At 48.5% G+C, this 25,950-nt stretch overlaps 1 protein-coding gene across 1 annotated transcript; it reads right to left on the bottom strand.

The window, feature by feature from the left end:
* Positions 1 to 3,249: 3,249 nt before the first annotated feature.
* Positions 3,250 to 4,047, bottom strand: LOC103632894 (basic leucine zipper 8). The gene has a single exon (XM_008654609.3). The coding sequence runs from the start codon at positions 3,936 to 3,938 to the stop codon at positions 3,351 to 3,353; it is 588 nt and encodes a 195-aa protein (XP_008652831.1). The 5' UTR covers positions 3,939 to 4,047; the 3' UTR covers positions 3,250 to 3,350.
* Between the last annotated feature and the right edge of the window lie 21,903 nt (positions 4,048 to 25,950).

The following is a 25,950-nucleotide window of genomic DNA, read 5'->3' on the forward strand; positions in this document are numbered from 1 at the left end:
GCTGCAGTATGGACAACAGCAGTGGTGTGGACAGTCCTTTTGGTCTTTGCTGCAGTATGGACAGCAGCAGTCCTTGCTGCAGTGTGGTGCAGGCGGTTAGCATCTGCTTTTGTAAAGCAGTCCTTGCTGCAGTGTGGTGTGGACAGCAGTTAGCATCTGCTTTTGTAAAGGTGTAGGACATCATCTAGTGTAGCCATAGTGTAGGACAGCACCTCAGGATCATATGCTCGGCACCTCGGCAGCTCCTTGGGCTATAAGTATGTATCTCAACCCTTAGAAGGGTATGACATTGTGTAGTGTTTGAGGAAATAAACAGAAAATTGTCCCAACTCATAGTGTCATCCTCTGATGGGAGTTAGAGTCCCTCTACTTACAGATCCAGAATAAAGGAACATGTAATGAAGTATGCATCCACATCTCTTCCTATGTGTCTGCTCTTCCTCGATTAACTAGCTAGCTAGGCTGCACTTTTTTTGTTGTATGTATCTGATTCTCCTGATTTAGGGCTACAATAAATCGATGGTGGACTTTGCGCATAAAGCATCACTAGCTTAGCTAAAAATGGTTGCCTCTGCCTTTCTTATTAAGATTTTGTTGAAACAGACTGAAGGAACCTTTGTCTTTTAGATGGAAAAACAATAGGTGTGTAATGGTATGCAGTTTCCTTCTTTGTTTTTGTTCACTATCACCAAAATCAAATATTTTGTATTGTAGGAAGGGTTTGTTGCCTATTTTGTCACCTAAAATTGTTGATGATAATATTTCAAAACGATGACATAATTATTCAGATGATATTTCATAATAAAAAGAGTTCAATTGTTGTTCTTTTCTCTTGTAGGGATCAATCACCTATGATCTTACTAGTGAATTTTAGTTTAAAAATCAACATGCTTGCTTTTTGTACAGCCTTAGATGTTTGTCTTTGCAGATGGAGAACAATATAAGCTTTGTGTAGACTTTCCACTTGCAGATGAAGAATGCTATGAGCTTTTCGTTTTTGTGGCTGAAGTATGAGCTTTTGGTGTGCACCGTGTGAAGGTGAATAATACGATCACTTTTATAAATTGGAGCATGGTCATTCTGGAATCAACACTATCTGATGTTACACTTGAATTTATATGTACTTTGCAAGTGTGAAACTTGTTTGACTTTTTCATCCAGATTTCACAAATTGGCACAAAGATTACAATAGCACGAGAGCCTCACATTGACACAATTAAACCTGAAAATTAACCCAAAAAAACAATTGTCGTATTTGATATTGATTCGCAATCTCGATCTAAAATTATTTCCTGTATAATCAGAATATTCTCTCATTCTACTCTCAAACTTGATTGTTGTGCTGCTAGTGCTAGAGCTTTCTATCCGGCGAAATTAGATGGGCCACTTGTCCAGCCTACGAGTAGACCATAGCCTGCGAGACGAGCCAGTTGTGTGCTAGTGGCCTGCTGACGCCTGGTCCCTTGGATCACAACAGATGGCCAGGATTCAGTGACTGCAAACGGATGTCGAGGGGCCCGACGTCAGTTGAACTAAATTAGGGATGAAAACGGTCAAAACAATTGAAAAAATAGCTAAAGTGATTTTGTTTTCAAATTTTTTAACAGGATGAAAACAAAAACCCAACAATCGAAATATGGTATCGAAATCGTCGAATTTTCGAAAACGATAAATTCTAGTCAGAAAGAAAAATATTTTGTAGTTCCAAATATACATAATAAAGTGGTATATTACCTAATTTTTAAGATATTAAAATACATAAACAACTCTTCTTCATCATTCATACTATTTAGATTAATTACAGTTTTGTTTTTCTCTTATTCATTCACCTAAACACAACAAAAGTTTGTAACTTGCATAAATTATACACTATGTATCCCATATTATATAAAAAGCGGTATCATCACGGCTCGGAAACAAAAAATATAAAAACGATCGAAAAACTACCTAAAATGTTTTCATGCCATTTTTATTCGGTTCTTGAACAATTTGGAAATGAATAGAATTGGAACTGGACGGTACGAGATTTTTCCGTCTCGTTTTCATCCCTAATCAGAATCCATAAGCGAAAGGGTTGTTTTGGTGTGGGCTTAATAAGAAGCGTGTGCACCCCAATTTATACATATAAAAAATATCCTTCATCATATTGAATCGTCCAGATCTCTCTCATTTTCTCTCTCGCTCACTCACTCACATCTAACGGTTAAGGACCTCTAGGTCATCCCACCCTTGTGCACGCACCACATGTGTCCTCACGCGTACCACCAGGTTTTAAAAATTGTTATTATCAAGAAACAAACGTACCAACACACATATTTTTTAGATCCAGTCTGGTCCATGCTATATGGGCTGAGAACCACGACGTTAGCGTAGAGGAAGCAAATGAACAACGAGCAGTCGTGATTGCGCTTTCCAAAAAACTGATATGGCCCCTACTTCATGCAAGGACACGAGGGGATGTAGGCTTCGGGGACTTTGCTCTTCCAAACCCGTTGGCACGTCGACGGTGGCATGGGGAAGACGAGGGCGACACATCACAATGGAACTGGGAGATGAAAAACTCTGTACGGGGAACGACACCTCACCTCGTCCTCATTATATACACATGACACGGCTAAGGTAAGTAAGTAGTCGCGTGATCACAACACTAATATGATTGACCCGCAATCAATTAGATCAATCAGAATTAATATGAGAATAATTGCTTACTATAATAGGTCAACACAATTTTCTCCATGCATGCAAAAATATCGAGCAGCAAAATGAGGTCGCACACTCGTAAGGGTGGACGCAAGAAATCGTCGGACCATTCACGTGCATATCGTGCGGCCGCGCCCATTGTCCCGCCTCGCGTGTTTAATTTCCCTTTTCCCTCTTCAATAGCTTCAATCGGGTGGAGAAAACTTAACTATTTAAGTTAGTCTCACTCCATCTAAAATAGCAATGTGATACTAAATCTACCACCATATCATGTATGTGAGTGGGCATTTTTTATGTACGTGTTGTTGTTTAGCATTTTAAAGAGTCAAGTTATCTCGAATCTGACTAAATTTATATGATAAAATAATACCAAATTAGTTTCTATTGATTATATTTCGCAGTATACTTATTTGATGTCATTTTTTTTTTGTATTTTTGGAGGTTTAGTCAAACTTGTTTTGATTGTCAAGAAAGCTGAAATGATTTGTAATTATAATCGGGAACGGAGAAGGTAGAATATACCCGTAGACATATAGGGGGCAAAAAAAATGAAGCGGAGAAACAACCTGTGAAAACATATTTTATTTCGTATACTATAGTAACAGAAGCACCGTATATATGGAAGCTAAAATGCGAAGATAAGAATGAATTTATTCAGTAGCGGCGTCGTGTTGCGGTTGCGGCTCCGAGGAGGAGCTTGGCAGGGCGGCGTTCTGCGGCTGGGTGAGGCGCTGGAGCTTGGTACCGAGATCGGTCTTCTCCTTCTGGAGCCGGGCCTTCTCGCGGCGCATGTCGCTGCAGCCCCTCACGGCGCGGTTCAGCTCGTCGAGGAGGCGGCGGTTGGCGCCGCGGAGGTGGACGACCTGCGCCCACAGCTCGGTGAGCTGGCGCTGCTTGCGCATGCGCGACCTCCGGGCGGACTCCCGGTTGGAGGCCATCCTCCGCCGCCTCCGCTCAGCCTCCGCCGTGCCGCCGCCGCCGCCGTCATCGGCACTGCCGGACCCGGCTGGGCTGTTGCCGGCGGCGACGGCCGCCGGAGCTTCGTGGACGACGGGTTGTTCGAAGGTTTGGGCCGTAGAAGGCCAGAGGTGGTGGAACGACGGAGTGGGCGGCAGCGGCGTGGCGATGATGTTGCTGTGGTGGTAGTAGTGAGCGTGGAATGCCTGGTCCGGATTCGAGAGGTAGCTGTGGAGGCTAGCCACTCCTCCATGGTAATGGTGCTGGTGCTGGTGCAGCATGCGTGCTTGCTGCTGGGGACCTTCGAGGGGTGAGGTCGTCGTTGAGCTGAGATCAACTCGTCTCGATCGATGTGTGGCTGGCTTCTTGGTTGGTTTTTGCTCTGGCTGAGCGGAGGGACACTTGGTTGGTGAAGGCCTTTTTATAGCTAGCGTACCACCAGGGCCGTGCGGGAGGGAGTTCAAACCGTACAGTGGAACAGGGCCCCCAAATTTTTAAGGGCCTCCAAATTTATACACGTATAGCCCATATATAATATAAAAGTAGGTTATGCAAAGTAAATAGATAATCTTCCTCTTCTGCCAGCGGTTGCGACGTTTCAGCCTCTCTCGCCTCTGGCCTCCGCCGCCAGGCACCCTTCGGGTCTGCACCCAGCACCCCATCCAATCCTATCCCTATTCGGCTCTTCCCTAATCATGGTGACGTGACAACAATAGTTGCTAGCCTGCTACCGAGTTAGTGAGTTGCATGCTCTGCTCTGGCTCTTGAAGACATTTCCTGCTTGTGTCCGGAATTCTAAATCCTAATCGCCTGCCAGTACCATACTGCTTATGTCTGGAATTCTAAATCCTGATCCCTGCTTGTCATCCGGAATTACGAAGCATCAAGGTAATTTTCCAAAAAAAATCCTCTGTTAATATATCCTTTAATAATTATAATAGTTTAATTGTTCTTTTCATCTTTTGTGTGCATGTTTATTAATTTACTAGACGTCTAGTATTTCAAGAGCACAACAAAGACTTATTGATTTAGTAGAGCAGAGCTTTTCTAAACTAAAACTATTGAAGTCTTATTTATGACACAACAAAGACTTAATGATTTAGCCACAATAGCACGGAGAGTGGATTATTGGACAAGATTGAATATGAGTATATCATTGAAGAATTTATTTCAAGGAACAATAAGAGAATGAAGCTGTTCAAGTAAATTTCATACAATAAAGAGTTAAATAGGTATTTTTTCATAAACTTCATTTCTATGTACTACAATTCAACATTTTAATACTTACAGTTCTGTTTTTAAATAGTTTAGTAAGAAAAGTTTTTTATCCAATAGTTTTGTACAGGGCCTCATTTTCTCCCGGCACGGCCCTGCGTACCACAAAGGTTGCCGTTGCGGCGTCGTTGCCCCCTAGCCTTGCATTGGCCTTGGCCTTGCCCAGCGCCCCAGCCCGAGACGAGAGAGAAGCCACCTTGTCTCGCCTCTCCTCCTTCTTTCTCTTATAGGAGTATAATATTATTCTGGTAGACCATTTGGTTTTGTCCATTTGGTAGGTACATGGCCATGGGGAGAGCGACCTTTAATCCTTTCGCCTTTCATGCTCAACAACAACATGCCACCCCTTCCAGCTCTGGAGTCTGACCTAATACTCTTCAAGAGAACATTGGCATTTTCTTTTTACCCTCTTGCGTGCATCATCCATGACTTGACTCGCATGAGTAGCCTTGTCTAATGGTAAAATGTATTCCGGATAGCGTTCGTGTGCGTTCATGCATGCGCCGAACTTTCACCTGTAATATATTCTCCATTCCCCCCAAGATGCCTGCCCGGCCGGCCGGGCGGGTTTTGCCTGGTTCATTAGTTTTTAATTATTACACCTGCCGCATGTACGCAACGCACCGTGCAGATCGACCGACACCCATGACTTTGATCGAGAGTTGCAGCTGCTGATATCGTGAGCCTTTGATAAGTACCAGCTTTATATCACTTGTGTGTAAGGGCTCGACAGCTAATGAGAGGATGACGGATCGGTGCCTCAGCTCGTTCCTTTTGTGCACTAGCTAGTAGCGCTTTACTGATACTGTGTATAATAATAATTATAGTTTCTTCTTCTTCTTCTTTTTTACCTCGTTATTTCTCCTTTTTTTCCTGTAAAGGAATAGAAGAAGCAGATTTCTCTTTGGTTTAGGAGACCGTATCCTGTGCGCAAGGAGCGCTGCTGTTTCCATGAGTAAAATCAATCTAGACCACACCCTCCACATCTAACGGTGCTGCGTCAGGGGATTTTTGTAAAATGTTCTTTACAACTCTGTACATTTTACAAAAAACTCCTGACGCAGCACCGTTGGATGTGGAGGGTGTGGTCTGGATTGATTTTGCTCGTGGGAGCAGCAGGGCTCCTTGCGCATAAGATACGGTGTCTTGGTTTAGACCGTGCTGTTTCGCCTGTACGTAAATATAATTTCTCTGAGACATTCAAGTAGCGATACAGACCAAGAGCATAGTCCTCTCCAGACTGGCACAAGAAATTCCATGCGTGCTTACCAACACCTGTACCCCCAGATAAAGCTCACAGCGACTCAGCAGCGTTGTTGATATGCATGCAGGCGTCGGCATCTCCATTCCATGCCGTGACAGAGACAGAGCTGGAATACTGTTGCACTATTCGCGGCAGCTGCTGATTTCGCGGCTCAGGTACGCCACCGGACGCATGCTTTTGCCAAAAAAAAAAAAGAAAAGAAAAGAAGCATGGACGCGGAAATATTTGGGCGATTAAAAAAAACGAACCCCACGGCGCAGCGAGCGACCAACTAGCGACAGGTTTGGGCTGGCGAGACTGGGACGGATGCTTGGGCGTCCGGATCGGACCGTTCCTCGGCTAATTGAATTGGCTATCCTGCTCTGCTTTCCTTGTTGCCGACCGTGACGCCCCTGTCCAAGTCCAACACGTTGTTTTCGGCCCGGCTTTTCTTTTAGGCCCTGTTTCAATATTAAGAGATAAACTTTAGCAACCTTTTTAGCTATTTTAGCAATTTGGTGATCTAAACAGTAGAGCTAATAGTGGTGTGATAAAATTTAGCATATATTATCTTATAAGCTACTTAAGAGGTGCTAAAAGGAGCTAAAGGTAGGCCATAGAATCTAATTTTTCACCAATACCCTATAACCTCATTCTCTCTCACTCCGTATTAGAGGCATGTGTGTTTTTTTATTCTAATATACTAAACTTTATTAAAGTAGTCTAAACACCTCAAGGAGTTAAACTTTAGCATTTCAATTCATATGATAAAGTTTAGTAGGAAGCTAAAGTTTATCTCATGAGATTGAAACGAGCCCTTAGTATACGTGCATGCATATACGATCATGTGGTTCGGAGATCTAACTTTTGTGAACCGTAACAGTGCCGGACTTTTTCTTGTTGTGACTTTGTCAGTGAGTACCACCATTGGTATGATCGTGTCCTGATCGATGTAGTGGCCGCCATGGAACGACGATGAAAGTCAAGAACCAAGGGCAAGGACGAGTAAACGTAAGTTTCTCAGTTCATCAATTTTCTGGCAGTTTCAACTTTCAAGTATTATCAGCAGCTCAACAGGAAAAAAAAAAAATCAGTGCAGGGCGGCGCTAGGATATGTGCTCCGAGTCACTACCAGGTAACAAGGACACCTGACCCTAATCGTTCATGTTTTTGCTTGCCAAAATATGGGGCCGTCAACGTCAATTGACTATAGGCAGGTGTTATGGCAGATTCTAATCGTGTACTAGCTCCAAGAATTAATTAGATGCAAACTTGCGGATAAAAAACTTAGGTGATTAGACCAACTCCAGCAAAGGGCCCGTATACGGGCAGCTTCCGTAAAATATGCGGCCGAGGCTACTGTTCACACGGCCAGCGGACTCCATATTCGAGCGCGGAGAACATGCGGTGCCGGTGCTCGCTCCCTTTTCTCGCGTCCTCTCTCTCTTCCCCGCACTTCAACCGTCGCTTTTGCAAACGAGGTATGTCTCCGCGAGTTCGTTCATCCGGACGTCGAGATGTAGATTCCAGATTGACCTCATTCCTCCTCCTTCAAAGTTTCGATTTCGGCAACTGTAGGTTGAACGGCGACGGTTTCGTAGCCAAGCTGGAGCGGAGAGGGGAGCGGCGGCGATCGACGTCTCCGGGTAGTGCTTGCTCCTCGTCGGCGATTGGCCCTTCGAGCCCTCGGTACGCCGTCCAAATCCGAACTTCGGAGCCCTCGGTGCCGCGCGCGGACGATATGGTGGGAGACTGCCGCCGGTCTTCGCTGCTGCCGAAGTCAAAGCAGCACGCAGCAGCCACGGTCGGACGGAGACAACACCTTGAGCACGGTGGCTTCCAACATGGCCTAACGGGGTCCGTTTTCCGACCGTTAGTGGCAACAGAAACGGCTGCCCTTCCCTCCACCGAGTACGGAGCCGTATACGGACTCTGCTGGAAACGCCTCCTCGCTCCGCCTACGCAAACACGGAGGGCGCTCCCTATAATACGGATATGGAGGCGCCGTTGCTGGAGTTGGTCTTACACTCGGGAGGAGGCCAGACCGTGGAATGGGGATAACTACCTCTATATACCCTCCATAATTACTAGGAATAAAATATCTGATTAAAATATCCTCTAACAGATCCTTTATTATTTGGTTATTAAAATAAAGATTTATTTCTATTTCGAATATCCAGTTAGTCAAAGATAGAAAATAAGAATAACTCTCTAGCTACCGTGCACGTAAGATACACAACTATTGAAAAGCGATTTTTTATGCAAACGACTTCAAATAATAATTTAAAAATGTGAGCTTTAGAAGACTCTTAGACTCCGTTTGTTTTTCTTTATTTTGAAAATTTAAAATCTACTAATGGAGTTATTTTTTTAGAATGTGATATTCTACAACTTTCCAAAGTTTATATATAAGTCTATCTTAAATTCATGGGGTGAGAGATGTAAATTGATTCTATAAATTTACATGTTACTTTTCTAATGTACGATTTATAACACACTATTCTACTTGTTTCTTTATAGCATAAGTTTAGTGTATAACTATTTCTCTCATATGATTTATGATAATATACAAATATTTATATAAACAAATATATTAACTTATTTAGTTTATGTCTAAATTATGGTTATTTGACTGGAATTCAATTCTAATGAAACAAACGGGCGTTAGAGATGCTCTAAGCTGAGGACACTTTCTGATGTTTTTTTTATCCTTATTCATTTCTTCTTGGCAACAATTTTGAAACAATAAATGAATTTAAAACACCTAAAAAATGGGTAGATGCATATTCATATACACGGATTCACCTTTCCCTGAGAGGAAGCACGATAACCGCATACCATCCCCTTCAGAGCAAAGTTGAACATGAGAGGAGAAGAAAGAAAAGGTGAACACATACAGCTCGAAATGATAGGCTGGGAGTCGAGATTCCATATATTTGTGGCGCATCACGCTCTTGTATAGTTCGTTTAGCTACCTTGCCTGCTTGATAGGGCCACATTGTTGAAAATCTTGTGCGATAAGTTCTGCTTTCCATTTCTCTAAGGAAAGCTCTGCTAGCTACTTTAGTTTCTTTCTCTTTGAAAAGAAAAATTATTCAGTTTTAGAAAAAAGAAAAGAATGGTTTCCTGTTCATGAAAATGAGGTCTGCTGTTCAACTGACGAAAACATAAAGTTCCAATAATGAATTCCCTTAATACCGTTGTTAGCTATATTATTTCATAATATTTAAGAAAGCTCAATAGGCATCTCATGGTATGTCCCAACGCTGAATCTACCTACCATCACGGAATGTATTAAGAAAAAACTAAAACCTAGAAATTCTTACAATAATCATAAACATCTGAAATTTAATTTAGTAGACTCCATTGAATATGGTCCGCTGCATAAAAAGGGTACCTATCTCTATTATTATAAAAAAACATAGAGTGTCTTTCGAAATTTGCATCTTAATTACCCACCTCTATTATCATGGAACATTCTAACATACAGAATGCATGTCTGAATTACCCATATCTATACTTAAGGAATAAAAGTTTAAATAACTCTTAAATTTATATATAAATTATCCACTGACCCTATATTAGCATTTTAATGATACATATATACCATTATGAAATATAATACAAACTAACACCTTTAATTTGTATCTAAATTATCCAACTATATTGCCATAAAATAAATTGAATTATCCCCCAAATCAACATGTAAATACTAATATAAATTATTAAAAACAATCAAATAGCCATAAATTATGAATTACACACTTATACTAATGTTAAATAAAGTAAATATAATTCTACATGCCATGATAAGTGTCGATACCATAAACATGGGGTACCCACTTCTGCTGGGTCAAGACGAGACCCCTTTGGCTTCCCATAACCACTGAGCTACTGGCTAACTAGCCCGACTCAGGGTTGGGCCCACCATATGTGACCTCGGGCCAGCTTGACTCGTTTCCTAGGCTAGACTAGTGTTGGGAGTATAGGTCAGGCTTTTTGGACTAGCACGAACACGACCCCAAAACAGGAGCCTAAAGCACGGTCCCGAACAAAATAATATGGGCCAAGCTAGTATCGCCCGAAGGCGGGCCTGGGTTGGGCCTCAAATTTCGGCCTGTCGGGCCCCAGCACGTCACACATGTATGGATCGGCATGACCCAATTAAGCCCATATTGTTTAATTTCTTTAATTTAGTAAGATATAGATTTAATTTGGTTATAATATTTGGACCCTTGCGAATGGTTTTGGACCCGCGTGTGTTATCCGAACCTCAAGCTAGGTGAGGTTCAGTGTCGCCACATGTCCGGATCATGACGAATGGGGCTCGTCCCCCTCAAGCATGTTTCGGACCCCCAGTCAGGGGAGGTACGGGGGTGCCATGTCTCCACACATTCCTAGGCCTCCTCCCTACGCAGACAGAAGTTTGATGCTGAAGCGGGACCGAGGACGCTTGACATAAGCCACCGGGCGGCGCCTAACGTAAGCTTCTGACATGGAGCATGCTAGCATTAAATGCGGATGGGATGCACGCTTGCTCGCGTCAGTGGTAGGTGACGTGCTCCCCGCATTAAACGCACGCGGTGTCTCCAGTCCGCAAAGCATGGGGTACAATGTTACCCACGCGTTACCAAGGCAATACCATTGACTCAATGCGCTGCATGGACACCCTTCATTATTACTCATGTTGTTCCCCCGCGTTACCGAGGCAGGGTGGAATATGCGGAGAGGATATGACGACACCGTCCATAGACCCCTACGCACGACAACCTACCAGACTACGTCGCAACCAACGCCTAGGCCTACACCTGTGCTCTGATTAGACGGGGCAAGAGAGTAGGATGCCAGGAGACCACACGATGACCAAGGGAGATACGCGCCCAAAAGATCTACAATGGCTAGCTCTACCCGACGCTTCACGCTTCATATTATAGTAACTTCTGGGTCCACCTGTAAGGGCCCAGTTCCCTCGTAACGTGCCTTCTTGGACTATAGAAGGGAGGGCACCTGTGATACATAGGGGGAGCTTATTAAGACCCACTACACTCAAGCTCTCAAGAAATACAACTCTACGGTATTACGCTTCGGCGGCCCGAACCACTCTAAATTCTGGTGTTCTTATGTTCGTCCTTCCAGTTAGGGAAGAAAACGGACGGAAAAAATCTCGTCCCGACCCGCCCCATTTCCACATTTAATCTGCCCGTTTTCGGATTTCCGGAAAATACGGGTTCAGGACGGGTTACGGGTTGGCCGTCGACGGGAGCGGGACGGAAACGGGAAATACTATTTTCTGTTTGGATTGTCGGGATCCTGTATTCGGTCGGGATATTTCCGTATTTATTCCAGATTTAACTCGAAGCGGAGTCACCAGTTGTCACACCCGGTTTTAGAAGGCAAACCGAATGCGAACCATGTACGTGCCAGGATCAGTTATTCACGTACACAGCAGTTACATAATATGGACATCATCACACAGTGCTCAAAATAGTATTAATAAGGGAAATAGTCGATTACATCATACGTCTGAGACGTCCATATAGTTCTTACAATAAATCAAAGTGCGGAAAAGAAACGTAGATAACCGCGGCCTTCACAGGCAGCCAACTGGGGGTTGCCGCTAACCCACACCTAGAACTCGTCGTAATCATGGAACTCCTGGAAGTCTCCTTCCACAGCTTCATCTTCGCCTGAGCAGTGGTTGCAATGCTGACAACCTGGGGGGGGGGGGGTTTGGTGTGTAGAGCAAGGGTGAGTACACATCAACATACTCAGCAAGTATCCTGTTTGGCTGTAGTGGACTAGCTGTATGTGGGGATAAGTCAAGCAGTTGCTTTTAGTTGGTCAGATTATTACTTACTAGTAGAAAGCCAAGTTTTAGCATTAACCCAAGTTATTAACCCGAACGTACTCCTTTCCAAACGGAAAGAGTACCACTTACCAGCACCATAGTCATAACCAAAACCATCAATCTCATAACCACCTGTACCAAAGTATCTCTGATCAAGTACCACTAATCATTGGAGCTCCCTTGGCCGCTCATAACCGTGAGCACGGCTGATATATCAGTTTTCAAACACTCTGCAGAGGTTGTGCACTTTACCCACAAGCCGTGATTCCCATTCTGCCCGGAGAGAGCTACTCCCCATTGACCACTACCTAGGTGGCCTAGCAGGGCATCACTACGTAGCCTTTACAAAGATTCCCCGGGACTGTAGCCACCCGTTAGGTTTCCTAAATGCACCACACTCCTCCCCAAGGGGCGAACCCAAACTTGGCAGAGCGAGCCGCATACACCGAGCCCCATTGACGGCACGACGGCTAAGCGAACTACACCCCGGGTCCCTTAATTATTCAGCTAAGGGCACACCATTCCACCCTCATGGTTGCACTGTTTTCCCGGGCGGTCATCCATAGAACAGGTCCTTACGGAGAGGCACTCGAGAAACCGCTCGAGCCCCCTTGATGACCACAAGCATACATCATAATAAGAGAAGGGGAAAACAGCGTATCATAGATATTCTCATCATGTTCATTGATTAGAGTTGAGCAATAGCATAAAGCTAAACAGTAATAATCCAACCCAAATAGGTAAACAAGGACATGGATAACAAAAGCTAGTCAATCCTTAGGCATAAGTGTGTAAAGCGGGAGGTGAATTAAATAATGAATAGGACATAGATAGGTCAAGGGACACTTGCCTCCACCAACTGACTGCTGCTCAGGGGCTTCTCCTGCGAGTTCCTCGGGCTCTTCAACCGGATCGTTCTCTATACGAGCGCAAACATACATACATCCACACGTTTAATACAAAAGAACAGTACACCATACAATAGAATGCAATAAGTAAACAGACGTTCCACGCGGGCTCGCGAGTACGGTTAAGAGAGAAAGAGGAAAAGACAGTCGAGAAACGATCACGTTACATGATTATAAATTAGCCACTAGCTTAATGGAAGGAAATTTAATGTAGACACTATGTTTAGCGTAAAGTAAAGTCATGTTTCATGTCTAATTATTATAAGCAGGTGGAGATAAATAAAAGGATGGTCGTGCGGCGAGACGCGCGACAAAGCTCTCTAAAACAAATTAAGAAGTTAACGACTCGTCGCGCGACTGAGCACGCAGCGAGACACTTCGCCTTAGTTAAGAGGAGACGTTAAACTGAGTCCAAAGTGGAACGTCGCGTGAATACACACGCGGCGTTACACCTTAAACAACCTGAAACAAAAATGGATCGTCGCGCGACGAAGCGCACGACGCAACACAAGATAGAATCTGAATTTAGACAAATTCGTCGCGCGGCGAAGCGCGCGACGCAACACGCTAATTAACGAATAATCACCGCGAGCGCGGGCGAGCGAAGATACGGGCGAGGCCGGGACGGGGAACGGGCAGCCGAGCCGTGGCCGGGGCGGTTGAACCGGCCAGGGGCGGCCGAGCCGGGGGCGCGCGGGGCTCGCCGCGCCGCGGGAGGGCGCCGGGCCACCACGGCCGGCCGAGCCGAGGGGCGGGGCCGCGCGCAGGGGCCGGGGCCGGCAGGGGGCGAGGCCGAGCGCCGCCCGGGGCCGGGGCGGGGCCGCGCGAGGGGAGGCCGGGGACGGGCGCCGCCGCGCCGGGGAGGGCCAAGCGGGGGCCGAACGCTGCCGGGGAGGGAGGGGGAGGGGCCGAGCGGGGGGCCGAGCGCCGCCGGGGAGGGGCCGAGCGCCGCCGCGCCGAGGGAGGCCGGGCGGGGCCGAGCGCCGCCGCGGGGAGGGGCCGAGCGGGGGCCGGGGCGCCACCGCGGGGAGGGGCCGAGCGGGGGGCCGCGCCGCCGCGCCGAGGGGGCCGAGCGGGGGCCGCGCCGCCGCGCCGAGGAGGCCGAGCGGGGGCCGCGCTGCCGGGGAGGGCCGAGCGAGGGGGGGGGGGGGGCGGGGTCGGGGTAGCGCGCGGGCAGGGGGAGAAAGGGGGCGCGCGTGGGGAGGAAGGAGAGGAGGGAGAGAGAGAGGAGAAGGGGAGGGGAGCTCACCTCGGGGTCCAAAATCCGGTGATCGCCGTCTCCAAACCCTAGGGCACCACGGGGAGAGAGAGGTGGAAGAGGGAGAGGAGAGGTTGTTGCGCGGGAGATCCAAATGAGAGAGAGAGAGAGAGGAGGGGGGCGCATGGGGGGTTTTGGGCGCCAGGGGCGCGCAGGCCGGGGCGGGCCGGGCCGGTTGGGCTGGGCTGGACTAGGTTGGGCTGGGCCGGGCCACTTCGCGGATCAAAAACCCACGACGAGCGTGACCACTAAACGGAATTAAATCGCGAACCGAAATCCGGAACGAAACGAGACGAACATTCAACATCAGACAAAGAAATGTGCTTCGGCATGATGCAACACCCATGACACTTAGGTTTTGGTTTATGCATGACACGGACACCTGCCGCTATACTGGTTTGAAATTGGGAAGAAAGAGCAAACGGGGAAAGAGAAAAGAGAGTAACGCCCGAATTTGGTGAGAGAAAAGAAGAAAAAATTCTACCCCCAAATTCAGGGCGTTACAAACCTATCCCACTTAAAAGAATCTCGCCCTCGAGATTCAGGGTTGGCTAGCAAAGAGCTCAGGGTATTTAGCCATCAGATCATCTTCACGCTCCCAGGTTGCTTCTTCCTCTGAGTGATGATCCCATTTTACTTTGCACATTCTGATGGTCTTCCTTCGGGTGACTCTGTCTGCAACCTCAAGGATTTGCACTGGCTTCTCAACGTAGGTCAAGTCCTCCTGGACTTCAAGACCTTCCACTGGCAACTGCTCTTCTGGCACACGCAAGCACTTCTTCAACTGAGACACATGAAAGACATCATGCACAGCAGACAAATTCTCGGGCAAACTGAGCTGATAGGCCACTTCTCCACGTCTTGCAAGAATCTGATACGGACCAATGTAGCAGGGTGCTAGCTTGCCTTTCACTCCGAATCTTCTGACTCCTCTGATCGGTGACACTTTCAGATAGACAAAGTCTCCGACTTCGAAACTTAGCTCTCTTCTTCTTGTGTCTGCATAGCTTCGCTGCCTCGATTGCGCTGTCTTCAGATTCTCTCGGACCATCTTGATGTTCTCTTCGGCTTCAAGCAAAACGTCTGGCCCAAACACTTGCTTTTCTCCAGGCTGATCCCATTGCAACGGAGTTCTACAACTCCTTCCATAAAGCGCCTGAAATGGTGACATCTTCAAACTGGCCTAGTAACTGTTGTTATAGGAAAACTCTGCATAAGGCAATCTCTTATCCCATCCGGACTGATCTTGCAACGCACAGGCTCTCAACATATCTTCAAGAATTTGATTGGTTCTTTCGGTCTGGCCATCTGTCTGCGGATGATAAGCTGAACTGAAACTCAGATGTGTGCCCAAAGCTTCATGCAACTGCTGCCAGAAATGAGAGGTGAACTGCGTTCCTCTGTCTGACACTATCTTCTTTGGCACACCATGAAGACAAACGATCCGAGACATATACAATTCTGCCAATACTGCACTGCTATAGTTGGTCTTGACAGGTATGAAGTGGGCTGACTTGGTCAAGCGGTCCACTACTACCCAAATGGAATCGTAGCCGGCTCGAGTGCGAGGCAATCCGACTATGAAATCCATACCAATTTCATCCCATTTCCACTGAGGGATCTGCAACGGTTGCAACAATCCAGCAGGTCTCTGGTGCTCTGCCTTAATTCTTCGGCAACTATCACACATAGCCACATGCTCTGCGATTTCCCTCTTCATTCCGTACCACCAGAATTTCTTCTTCAGATCCTGATACATCTTCTCACTGCCAGGGTGAATCGAATAAGCTGTCTCATAAGCTTCCTTAAGAATCAACTCCCGAATGGACTGGACATTGGGAACACACAAGCGGTCTTTGAACCATATCACGCCTTCTGCATCTTCTCGAAAATCTTTGCCTTTGCCATCTAGAATCAGTCGCCGGATCTCACTGATTTTCTCATCATTCTTCTGCGCTTCTTTGATTTCGCGCTCTAAGGTAGGTTCCAACTCGACTGTGACTCCTCGCAAATTGTTCAGAAATCCGAGACTCAACCTGTCAAACTCCTTGGCCAACTCATAAGGCATCGGACGAGCGACCATCAGATTGACTTGACTCTTTCTGCTCAAAGCATCTGCCACTACGTTTGCTTTGCCTAGATGGTAATGAATCTCCAACTCATAATCTTTGATCAACTCTAACCATCTTCGTTGCCTCATATTCAACTCTGACTGAGTGAATATGTACTTCAGACTCTTGTGGTCTGTGTAAACATCACATTTCTGTCCATACAAATAGTGCCTCCATGTCTTCAGTGCGTGAACCACTGCTGCCAACTCTAGATCATGGATTGGGTAATTCTTCTCATGAACCTTCAACTGTCGGGACGAGTAAGCCACAACTCTTCCCTCTTGCATCAACACACATCCCAAACCTGTGTAACAAGCATCGCAATACACCGAAAAGGGCTTGTGCACATCAGGCAAGACTAGGACAGGCGCTGTAGTCAACTTCTCTTTCAGCGCTTCAAAGGCCTCTTGACATTTCTGGGTCCACTTGAACTCAACCTTGTTGCCTAGCAACGCTGTCATTGGTTTCGCAATCTTCGAAAACCCTTCAATGAATCACCGATAATATCCGGCCATTCCAATGAAGCTCTTGATTCCTCGGGCATCTGTTGGCGCTTTCCAGTTCAAAATGTCTGCCACTTTCTTCGGATCCACAGCCAATCCTTCTTTGTTGATTATGTGACCCAAGAACAGGACCTCATTGATCCAGAACTCACACTTGCTCAACTTTGCATACAACTGGTGCTCTCGCAATCTCTGCAATACCATCCTCAAATGTTCTGCGTGCTCTTCTTCGCTTTGAGAATAAACCAGAATGTCATCAATGAATACCACCACAAACTTATCAAGGTAATCCATGAATACACTGTTCATCAAGTTCATGAAGAATGCTGGCGCATTGGTCAAACCAAAAGACATCACTGTGAACTCATACAACCCATACTTGGAAATGAATGCCGTCTTCGGAATGTCCGAAGGTCGGATCCTGAGCTGATGATAACCTGACCTCAGATCAATCTTGGAGAACACACTGGCTCCTCTCAACTGGTCGAACAGATCTTCTATTCTGGGCAAGGGATACTTGTTCTTGATCGTGACCTCATTCAAAGCTCGGTAATCAATACACATCCTTTTGGTGCCATCTTTCTTTTCCACGAACAAGACAGGGGCGGCCCAAGGCGAGGTGCTTGGCCGAATGTAACCTTTCTCTGACAGCTCATCAATTTGCTTCTTAAGCTCATCCAACTCTGGTCCAGATATTCTGTAAGCTCTCTTAAAGATAGGGGCGGTTCCAGGAAGAAGCTCTATAGCAAACTCAACTTTCTGCTCTGGTGGCATACCCGATAAGTCCTTTGGAAACACATCTGGGAACTCGGACACAACCTTGATACTCTCAATTGGGTCTGCTCCACTGCTATCAACAGCTATCTGATAACAACTTCCTTTCTTTGGCTCAGGCGGGACTAACTCGGTCACCACTTCCTCTCCTAGTGGGGACACCAACTTGATTGTCCTTTTATCACAACTGATGACTGTCTGATACTTATCTAGCCAATTCATCCCTAGGATGACATCTATTCCCTGAGTACCCATTACTATAAGGTTGGCGGGAAACGCTATCCCCCTTATTTCCACACTTATATTCAAACAAATGCTATCGGCTCGAATTCTACCACCGCCTGAGTCAATTTGAATGGGGGTTGACATGGTAGTAATTGGAAGATCATGTGCTTCTACCCATGATGCAGTAATGAAAGAATGCGTTGCTCCAGTATCAAATAACACTTCTGCAATATGGGAGTCGACTGGGAACATACCTACTATCATGTCGGGGGTCTCCTGAACTGCTTCAGCCTCCAAGTGGTTCAGCCTTCCATGATTATAGCGCGGCTGAGAGCGATTGCCTACTCCGGGCTGGGGCACATTCTGCTTTGCTGGGGCATTGGGGCCTGACTGCTGCTGGGCTGCCTTCTTCGGACATTGCATCACCCAGTGGCCTTGCTCTCCACAGTGGAAACATGCTCTGTTTCCAACCTGAGCTGGTGCTGCCTGACTGTTCTGCTGGTTTGCTGGGGCAGGAAGGCGAGGTGCCTGCTGATTCTGCCTCTGAAACTGACCTCCTGACTGATTGCTCTAACGGTTCTGGTACTGGTGCTGAGGATACTGCCTTTGGAACTGCTGATGCTGAGGTGGACGCTGGTTCTGCCTGAACTGCTGAGGTTGATTGCCCGAGAAACGAGGACGATTGCTGCTTCCAGGCTGGGGTCCACTGATCTTGCGCTTACGATCCTCCATCTCCTTACGCTTCCTCTCTGTCATGATTGCTCTGTCGATCAGGTGCTGGAATGTCGGGAAGGTGTGATTCATCAGTTGATACTGCAGAGGGTCAACCAAGCCTCTCAGAAAACGGTACTGTCGCTTGGCGTCGGTGTTGACATCTTCAGGAGCATAGCGAGACAATTGCAGAAACTTGTCCCGGTACTCACTGACAGACAATGACCCTTGCTTGAGGGCCAGGAACTCCTCCTTCTTCACTGTCATCAGACCTGCAGGGACATGGTACTGACGAAAGCTACTTCTGAACTCTTCCCAGGTGATGGCGTCAGGGTGGGCATGAGTGGCAAGGTAAGACTCCCACCATGATTGGGCTGCCCCTCTCAACAGACGGGGACCATACAGGACTTTCTCCCTGTCATCACACTGAGCGGTATGCAACTCCCGCTCCATAGTGCGCAACCAGTCTTCAGCATCCATGGGGTCAGAAGAGTGAGCGAACGTTGGTGGATGACCTCTCATGAATTCAGCACGCTTGTCTCTGGGCATCTGAGGCATCTGAGGCTGAGGTGGGGCCTGCTGCTGCTGCTGCTGAATGGCGGCCAAAGTCTGACCGATGGCTTGAACTGCTTGAGTCTGCATCAGAAACATCTGCTCGATGGACATCGGGGGCGGGGGCGGCAGGTGCTGCTGCTGAGGCACCTCCTCCTGTTGAGCGGCTCGCTCCTGCTGAGCACGCCTTCCTCCTCTGCGCCTGTTCTCTGACATCTGCAGAATGCAACCACACATCAGAACTGACCTGGCGAATCTTGCAGCATAAGAAAAGAGAATAGAATTTTTCAACAGCACTGGACAGATGAGCATCTTCACTGATCTCCAACACAGACCACACAGCTTCTCAGATAAAGAGGAGAGTGGAATAAAAAGTTTCCCAACTATATAACTAACTCCATTAACATAATAGGCAAACCAAAATGCAGAGGATACCCACACTCTGGTGACAGTCATTACAAAGATCCAAACCAAACATAGTTCATCATGACAAACACAAATGCACAGGATATAGCAAACTACCCTGTCTAACTAAGACTAACTAAGACTGAGACTAACGCTAAGACTGAAGCTTCTACGTATATATTTCGTATTAATTACAAGATCCAACTCTAACGGTCTATGGTTCTAGAGTTATCTTGGTCTTGCAGTCGGGATTGCCATAAGACTGGTGTCCACGCTGAGGTGAGCGGTACGGGTGCTGAGTCCCGACGGGAGCGGGGGAACCACCGTCCAGGTGACGACGTTCCGCGCGCTCAGCCCGCAGCAGGGCGATCTCAGCACGAGCCCTACTCAGCTCGTCTAATGCATGGTCCAGCTCCGTGTTTAGCACGGCGGCTAGGTTGACTGTGCTGCTCAACCTAGGATTGCCCTCACCGACCGGTGAGACAATCACGCCTCCTGTGCTGCCAGATGGACGGCGGGGGTAATACTTCAGGTCAAGACCGTCAGCTGCCCCACCGAAAACCGAGCAGTAGTGCGAAAGCGCACGCCGTGCAGCATCTTGCATGGCTGCCTCAGCTGAGTCCCGCTTAGAGATAGAATAGTGCTCTGAGCAGGCCTCCGCACCCTGGAGACTGTTCTCCGGGCAGCGCACCAAGCAGGTTGCCTCCCAGCGGTCCGGGTAGACCCCGCGACTGTGCTGGTAGACCACACAGCGATACTCGACAGACCAAGTATGCCGGTTAAATGCCCGACGTAGCAGGGTGTCGAGCGCATCGTGGAAGTGACACCCGCGAGCAGCGTCGCGAGTGATGGGTCGAGCAACCCATCCTTCCGGCTCAAGGTTAGCAGAGAAGTCGGTGTCGTGGCTCGAGCTGTCGTCGCCATCTCCGTCGCCTAGGTCTCCTCCAGCAGCTACTCCAGAAGATGGGGCGCCCAGTGGTGGTGCAGGGGGCGGCTCCAGAGGAAGCACAGGGGAGCAGCTCCTCACAGACTCTATCTCCTGGTGGAGCGAGAAGGAAGAGCCCTGCTGCTCCTGTCGTCGACGCTCCTGCTCCTCACGCAGGCGGTGGTGTAGTCTCTCCAAGTGGCTGGACTGTCCGGCCACGGGACGGCGAAGCGGACGCTCAGCAAGGCGGGAGGGTAAGAAGGGGATGACTGACTTTCGTGCAGTGTGTCTAAGTCGAGCCATCTACAAAAGACATCGCAAGCAAAAGGGTGAGAACAGAATTAATATGACCAGCAAATAATGAATCATAAGTAAATGAAGGATTAGAATAAAACATAATTTTCAACAAGGTATAATATATAGTAGAACATAGGTTTGGTCGGTATGACCAACTTTTGAAGGGATATCAAAGTCAAGGCAGAGACAGAGGTCTATAGTCCTTAGAACGACCATTCTACTCTAGGTTAGCGGTCCTACAGTCAGCACGGCTTTGATACCACTTATGTCACACCCGGTTTTAGAAGGCAAACCGAATGCGAACCATGTACGTGCCAGGATCAGTTATTCACGTACACAGCAGTTACATAATATGGACATCATCACACAGTGCTCAAAATAGTATTAATAAGGGAAATAGTCGATTACATCATACGTCTGAGACGTCCATATAGTTCTTACAATAAATCAAAGTGCGGAAAAGAAACGTAGATAACCGCGGCCTTCACAGGCAGCCAACTGGGGGTTGCCGCTAACCCACACCTAGAACTCGTCGTAATCATGGAACTCCTGGAAGTCTCCTTCCACAGCTTCATCTTCGCCTGAGCAGTGGTTGCAATGCTGACAACCTGGGGGGGGGGTTTGGTGTGTAGAGCAAGGGTGAGTACACATCAACATACTCAGCAAGTATCCTGTTTGGCTGTAGTGGACTAGCTGTATGTGGGGATAAGTCAAGCAGTTGCTTTTAGTTGGTCAGATTATTACTTACTAGTAGAAAGCCAAGTTTTAGCATTAACCCAAGTTATTAACCCGAACGTACTCCTTTCCAAACGGAAAGAGTACCACTTACCAGCACCATAGTCATAACCAAAACCATCAATCTCATAACCACCTGTACCAAAGTATCTCTGATCAAGTACCACTAATCATTGGAGCTCCCTTGGCCGCTCATAACCGTGAGCACGGCTGATATATCAGTTTTCAAACACTCTACAGAGGTTGTGCACTTTACCCACAAGCCGTGATTCCCATTCTGCCCGAAGAGAGCTACTCCCCATTGACCACTACCTAGGTGGCCTAGCAGGGCATCACTACGTAGCCTTTACAAAGATTCCCCGGGACTGTAGCCACCCGTTAGGTTTCCTAAATGCACCGCACTCCTCCCCAAGGGGCGAACCCAAACTTGGCAGAGCGAGCTGCATACACCGAGCCCCATTGACGGCATGACGGCTAAGCGAACTACACCCCGGGTCCCCTAATTATTCAGCTAAGGGCACCCCATTCCACCCTCATGGTTGCACTGTTTTCCCGGGCGGTCATCCATAGAACAGGTCCTTACGGAGAGGCACTCGAGAAACCGCTCGAGCCCCCTTGATGACCACAAGCATACATCATAATAAGAGAAGGGGAAAACAACGTATCATAGATATTCTCATCATGTTCATTGATTAGAGTTGAGCAATAGCATAAAGCTAAACAGTAATAATCCAACCCAAATAGGTAAACAAGGACATGGATAACAAAAGCTAGTCAATCCTTAGGCATAAGTGTGTAAAGCGGGAGGTGAATTAAATAATGAATAGGACATAGATAGGTCAAGGGACACTTGCCTCCACCAACTGACTGCTGCTCAGGGGCTTCTCCTGCGAGTTCCTCGGGCTCTTCAACCGGATCGTTCTCTATACGAGCGCAAACATACATACATCCACACGTTTAATACAAAAGAACAGTACACCATACAATAGAATGCAATAAGTAAACAGACGTTCCACGCGGGCTCGCGAGTACGGTTAAGAGAGAAAGAGGAAAAGACAGTCGAGAAACGATCACGTTACATGATTATAAATTAGCCACTAGCTTAATGGAAGGAAATTTAATGTAGACACTATGTTTAGCGTAAAGTAAAGTCATGTTTCATGTCTAATTATTATAAGCAGGTGAAGATAAATAAAAGGATGGTCGCGCGGCGAGACGCGCGACAAAGCTCTCTAAAACAAATTAAGAAGTTAACGACTCGTCGCACGACTGAGCACGCAGCGAGACACTTCGCCTTAGTTAAGAGGAGACGTTAAACTGAGTCCAAAGTGGAACGTCGCGTGAATACACACGCGGCGTTACACCTTAAACAACCTGAAACAAAAATGGATCGTCGCGCGACGAAGCGCACGACGCAACACAAGATAGAATCTGAATTTAGACAAATTCGTCGCGCGGCGAAGCGCGCGACGCAACACGCTAATTAACGAATAATCACCGCGAGCGCGGGCGAGCGAAGATACGGGCGAGGCCGGGACGGGGAACGGGCAGCCGAGCCGGGGCCGAGGCGGTTGAACCGGCCAAGGGGCGGTTGAACCGGCCAGGGGGCGGTTGAACCGGCCAGGGGGCGGTTGAACCGGCCAGAGGCGGCCGAGCCGGGGGCGGGGGCGCGCGGGCGAGCGGGGCTCGCCGCGCCGCGGGAGGGCGCCGGGCCACCACGGCCGGCCGAGCCGAGGGGCGGGGCCGCGCGCAGGGGCCGGGGCCGACAGGGGGCGAGGCCGAGCGCCGCCGGGGGCCGGGGCGGGGCCGCGCGCAGGGGCCGGGGTCGGCAGGGGGCGAGGCCGAGCGCCGCCGGGGGCCGGGGCGGGGCCGCGCGAGGGGAGGCCGGGGACGGGCGCCGCCGCGCCGGGGAGGGCCGAGCGGGGGCCGAACGCCGCCGGGGAGGGAGGGGGAGGGGCCGAGCGGGGGCCGAGCGCCGCCGGGGAGGCCGGGCGGGGCCGAGCGCCGCCGGGGAGGGGCCGAGCGCCGCCGCGAGGAGGGGCCGAGCGGGGGCCGGGGCGCCGCCGCGGGGAGGGGCCGAGCGGGGGGGCCGGGGCGGGCAGGGGCCGTGCCGAGGGGGCCGAGCGGGGGCCGCGCCGCCGCGCCGAGGAGGCCGGGCGGGGGCCGCGCCGCCGTGGAGGGCCGAGCGGGGGGGGGGGGGGGGTCGGGGTAGCGCGCGGGCAGGGGGAGAAAGGGGGCGCGCGTGGGGAGGAAGGAGAGGAGGGAGAGAGAGAGAGGAGAAGGGGAGGGGAGGGGAGCTCACCTCGGGGTCCAAAATCCGGTGATCGCCGTCTCCAAACCCTAGGGCACCACGGGGAGAGAGAGGTGGAAGAGGGAGAGGAGAGGTTGTTGCGCGGGAGATCCAAATGAGAGAGAGGAGGGGGGCGCATGGGGGGTTTTGGGCGCCAGGGGCGCGCAGGCCGGGGCGGGCCGGGCCGGTTGGGCTGGGCTGGACTAGGTTGGGCTGGGCCGGGCCACTTCGCGGATCAAAAACCCACGACGAGCGCGACCACTAAACGGAATTAAATCGCGAACCGAAATCCGGAACGGAACGAGACGAACATTCAACATCAGACAAAGAAATGTGCTTCGGCATGATGCAACACCCATGACACTTAGGTTTTGGTTTATGCATGACACAGACACCTGCCGCTATACTGGTTTGAAATTGGGAAGAAAGAGCAAACGAGGAAAGAGAAAAGAGAGTAACGCCCGAATTTGGTGAGAGAAAAGAAGAAAAAATTCTACCCCCAAATTCAGGGCGTTACACCAGTCAAGGCCCAAATCTACCAAGCCCAACCCAACATCCCAACAGGCAACAGGCCTGGCTGGCTGGCTGCTGGCTCCACGCGCTCAACCCAACAGCCCAACTGGCAAGTAGGCAACATGCTACAGCCTACAGGCCTGGGCGCCTGGCTGCTGGCTCCACGCGGCCACGCCACACCTGCACTTGGTGAGACGATGCAAATTGCTAAAGTCCATGCTAATTGCTAAAGTGAAACCCTAAGTCTTTCTTTCTTCCAGTCGTCCACCGACAACACGCGACACTCACCCGTCTGGTCGTCCGCCGACCGCCGTCCAGGTCGTCCTGCTGTCGCTGGCACTGCTGTAGCGTCGAGCCGTCGAAGCCGTCGGTCCAGGTGTTGTTCTCCAGGCTCCAGCTGCCGTCTGTCGAAGACATGGCCGTCGAAGCCGTCGGTCCAAGCGTCGTTCTCCAGGCTCCATCTGTCGTCTGCCGAAGACACGGCCAATACCGCAGTACGTGTATGTCTCTCTCGCCAAGCACTGGAAAAGATAAAAGATTTGGTACTAACTATGAAGGGCTCTCCCTTGCAATGGGAGGAACTTATGAAGCGTGCTACTGAGTGTGGATTGGATACATCAAAGGGAAATCAACTAGATGTTTCCACAAGGTGGAATTCAACTTACATGATGCTAAGGGATGCATTGCACTATAAGGATGCTTTTAGTAGGCTCAAGACATCAAATCGTCGTAAGTATGAAACCATATCTCCTTCTGAAAGTGAATGGAACATGGCTGTAGCAGTTTTTGAATGTCTAAGCAAATTTTATGATCTCACTGAATTGCTTTCTGGTACATCATACCCCACTGCAAATCTATTCTACAAAGGATTTTGTGAGGTTAGGGACTTACTTGATGACTGGTGTATTAGTACAGATTTGACTATTAGGCACATGGCTACTGGTTTGAGAGAACAATTTGAGAAATATTGGAGTTCTTCTAGTATGAGTCTTGCTGTGGCATGCTTCTTTGATCCTAGGTATAAGAGAAGGGTCATAGAGTTCTACATGAAAAGGTTTTATGGTGACTATTATCAAGTGACCCTTGAAGAATTTATGAGTGTTTTAAGAAAGTTGTATAGCTTTTATGCTTCTGAAACACCACGTCCGACAAAAGAATACTGAACATATCATCCCAACAAATTCATCACAAAAGAGGAATGTAAATTTGGAACTTGAGAGTTACTTGTATGATGACTTGCCTGATAGAGATGAGTCTAATGAATTGGATAAATATATGGCTGAGCCACTTATCAAACAAGATCTGTTTGACATTTTAGCATATTGGAAGAACCAAACAGATAAGTATCCAATTCTTTCCCAAATAGCTCGTGACTTAATGTCTGTTCAAGTGTCAACAATAGCATCTGAGTCGAACCCAACGGGTAGAAGGGTGCCCGATCTTTCGATGAGAGATGATGGAGGTGGAAAACTTGTTGGAGAACGACATTGGCTGCCCGACTACCACAACCAAGATGGTGTGGCGCCTTGAGCGACAGGTACACCGTCTCCTGATAACTACAATTTGGGGTGGAGGTCGACGTTGTGCTATCCGACTACAACAACCACAAGGGTGCTGCGCCTTAGCGATAGTTACACCGGCTCCTGTTGTTGCTGCTCTTGCCGTGCCAAGAACAGCCTTGAACCTGCAAGCAATCGAGAACAAGCAAGAACAAGATAAA

The sequence above is a fragment of the Zea mays genome, chromosome 7 (assembly GCF_902167145.1).
Source record: "Zea mays cultivar B73 chromosome 7, Zm-B73-REFERENCE-NAM-5.0, whole genome shotgun sequence".
Lineage (NCBI taxonomy): Eukaryota > Viridiplantae > Streptophyta > Magnoliopsida > Poales > Poaceae > Zea > Zea mays.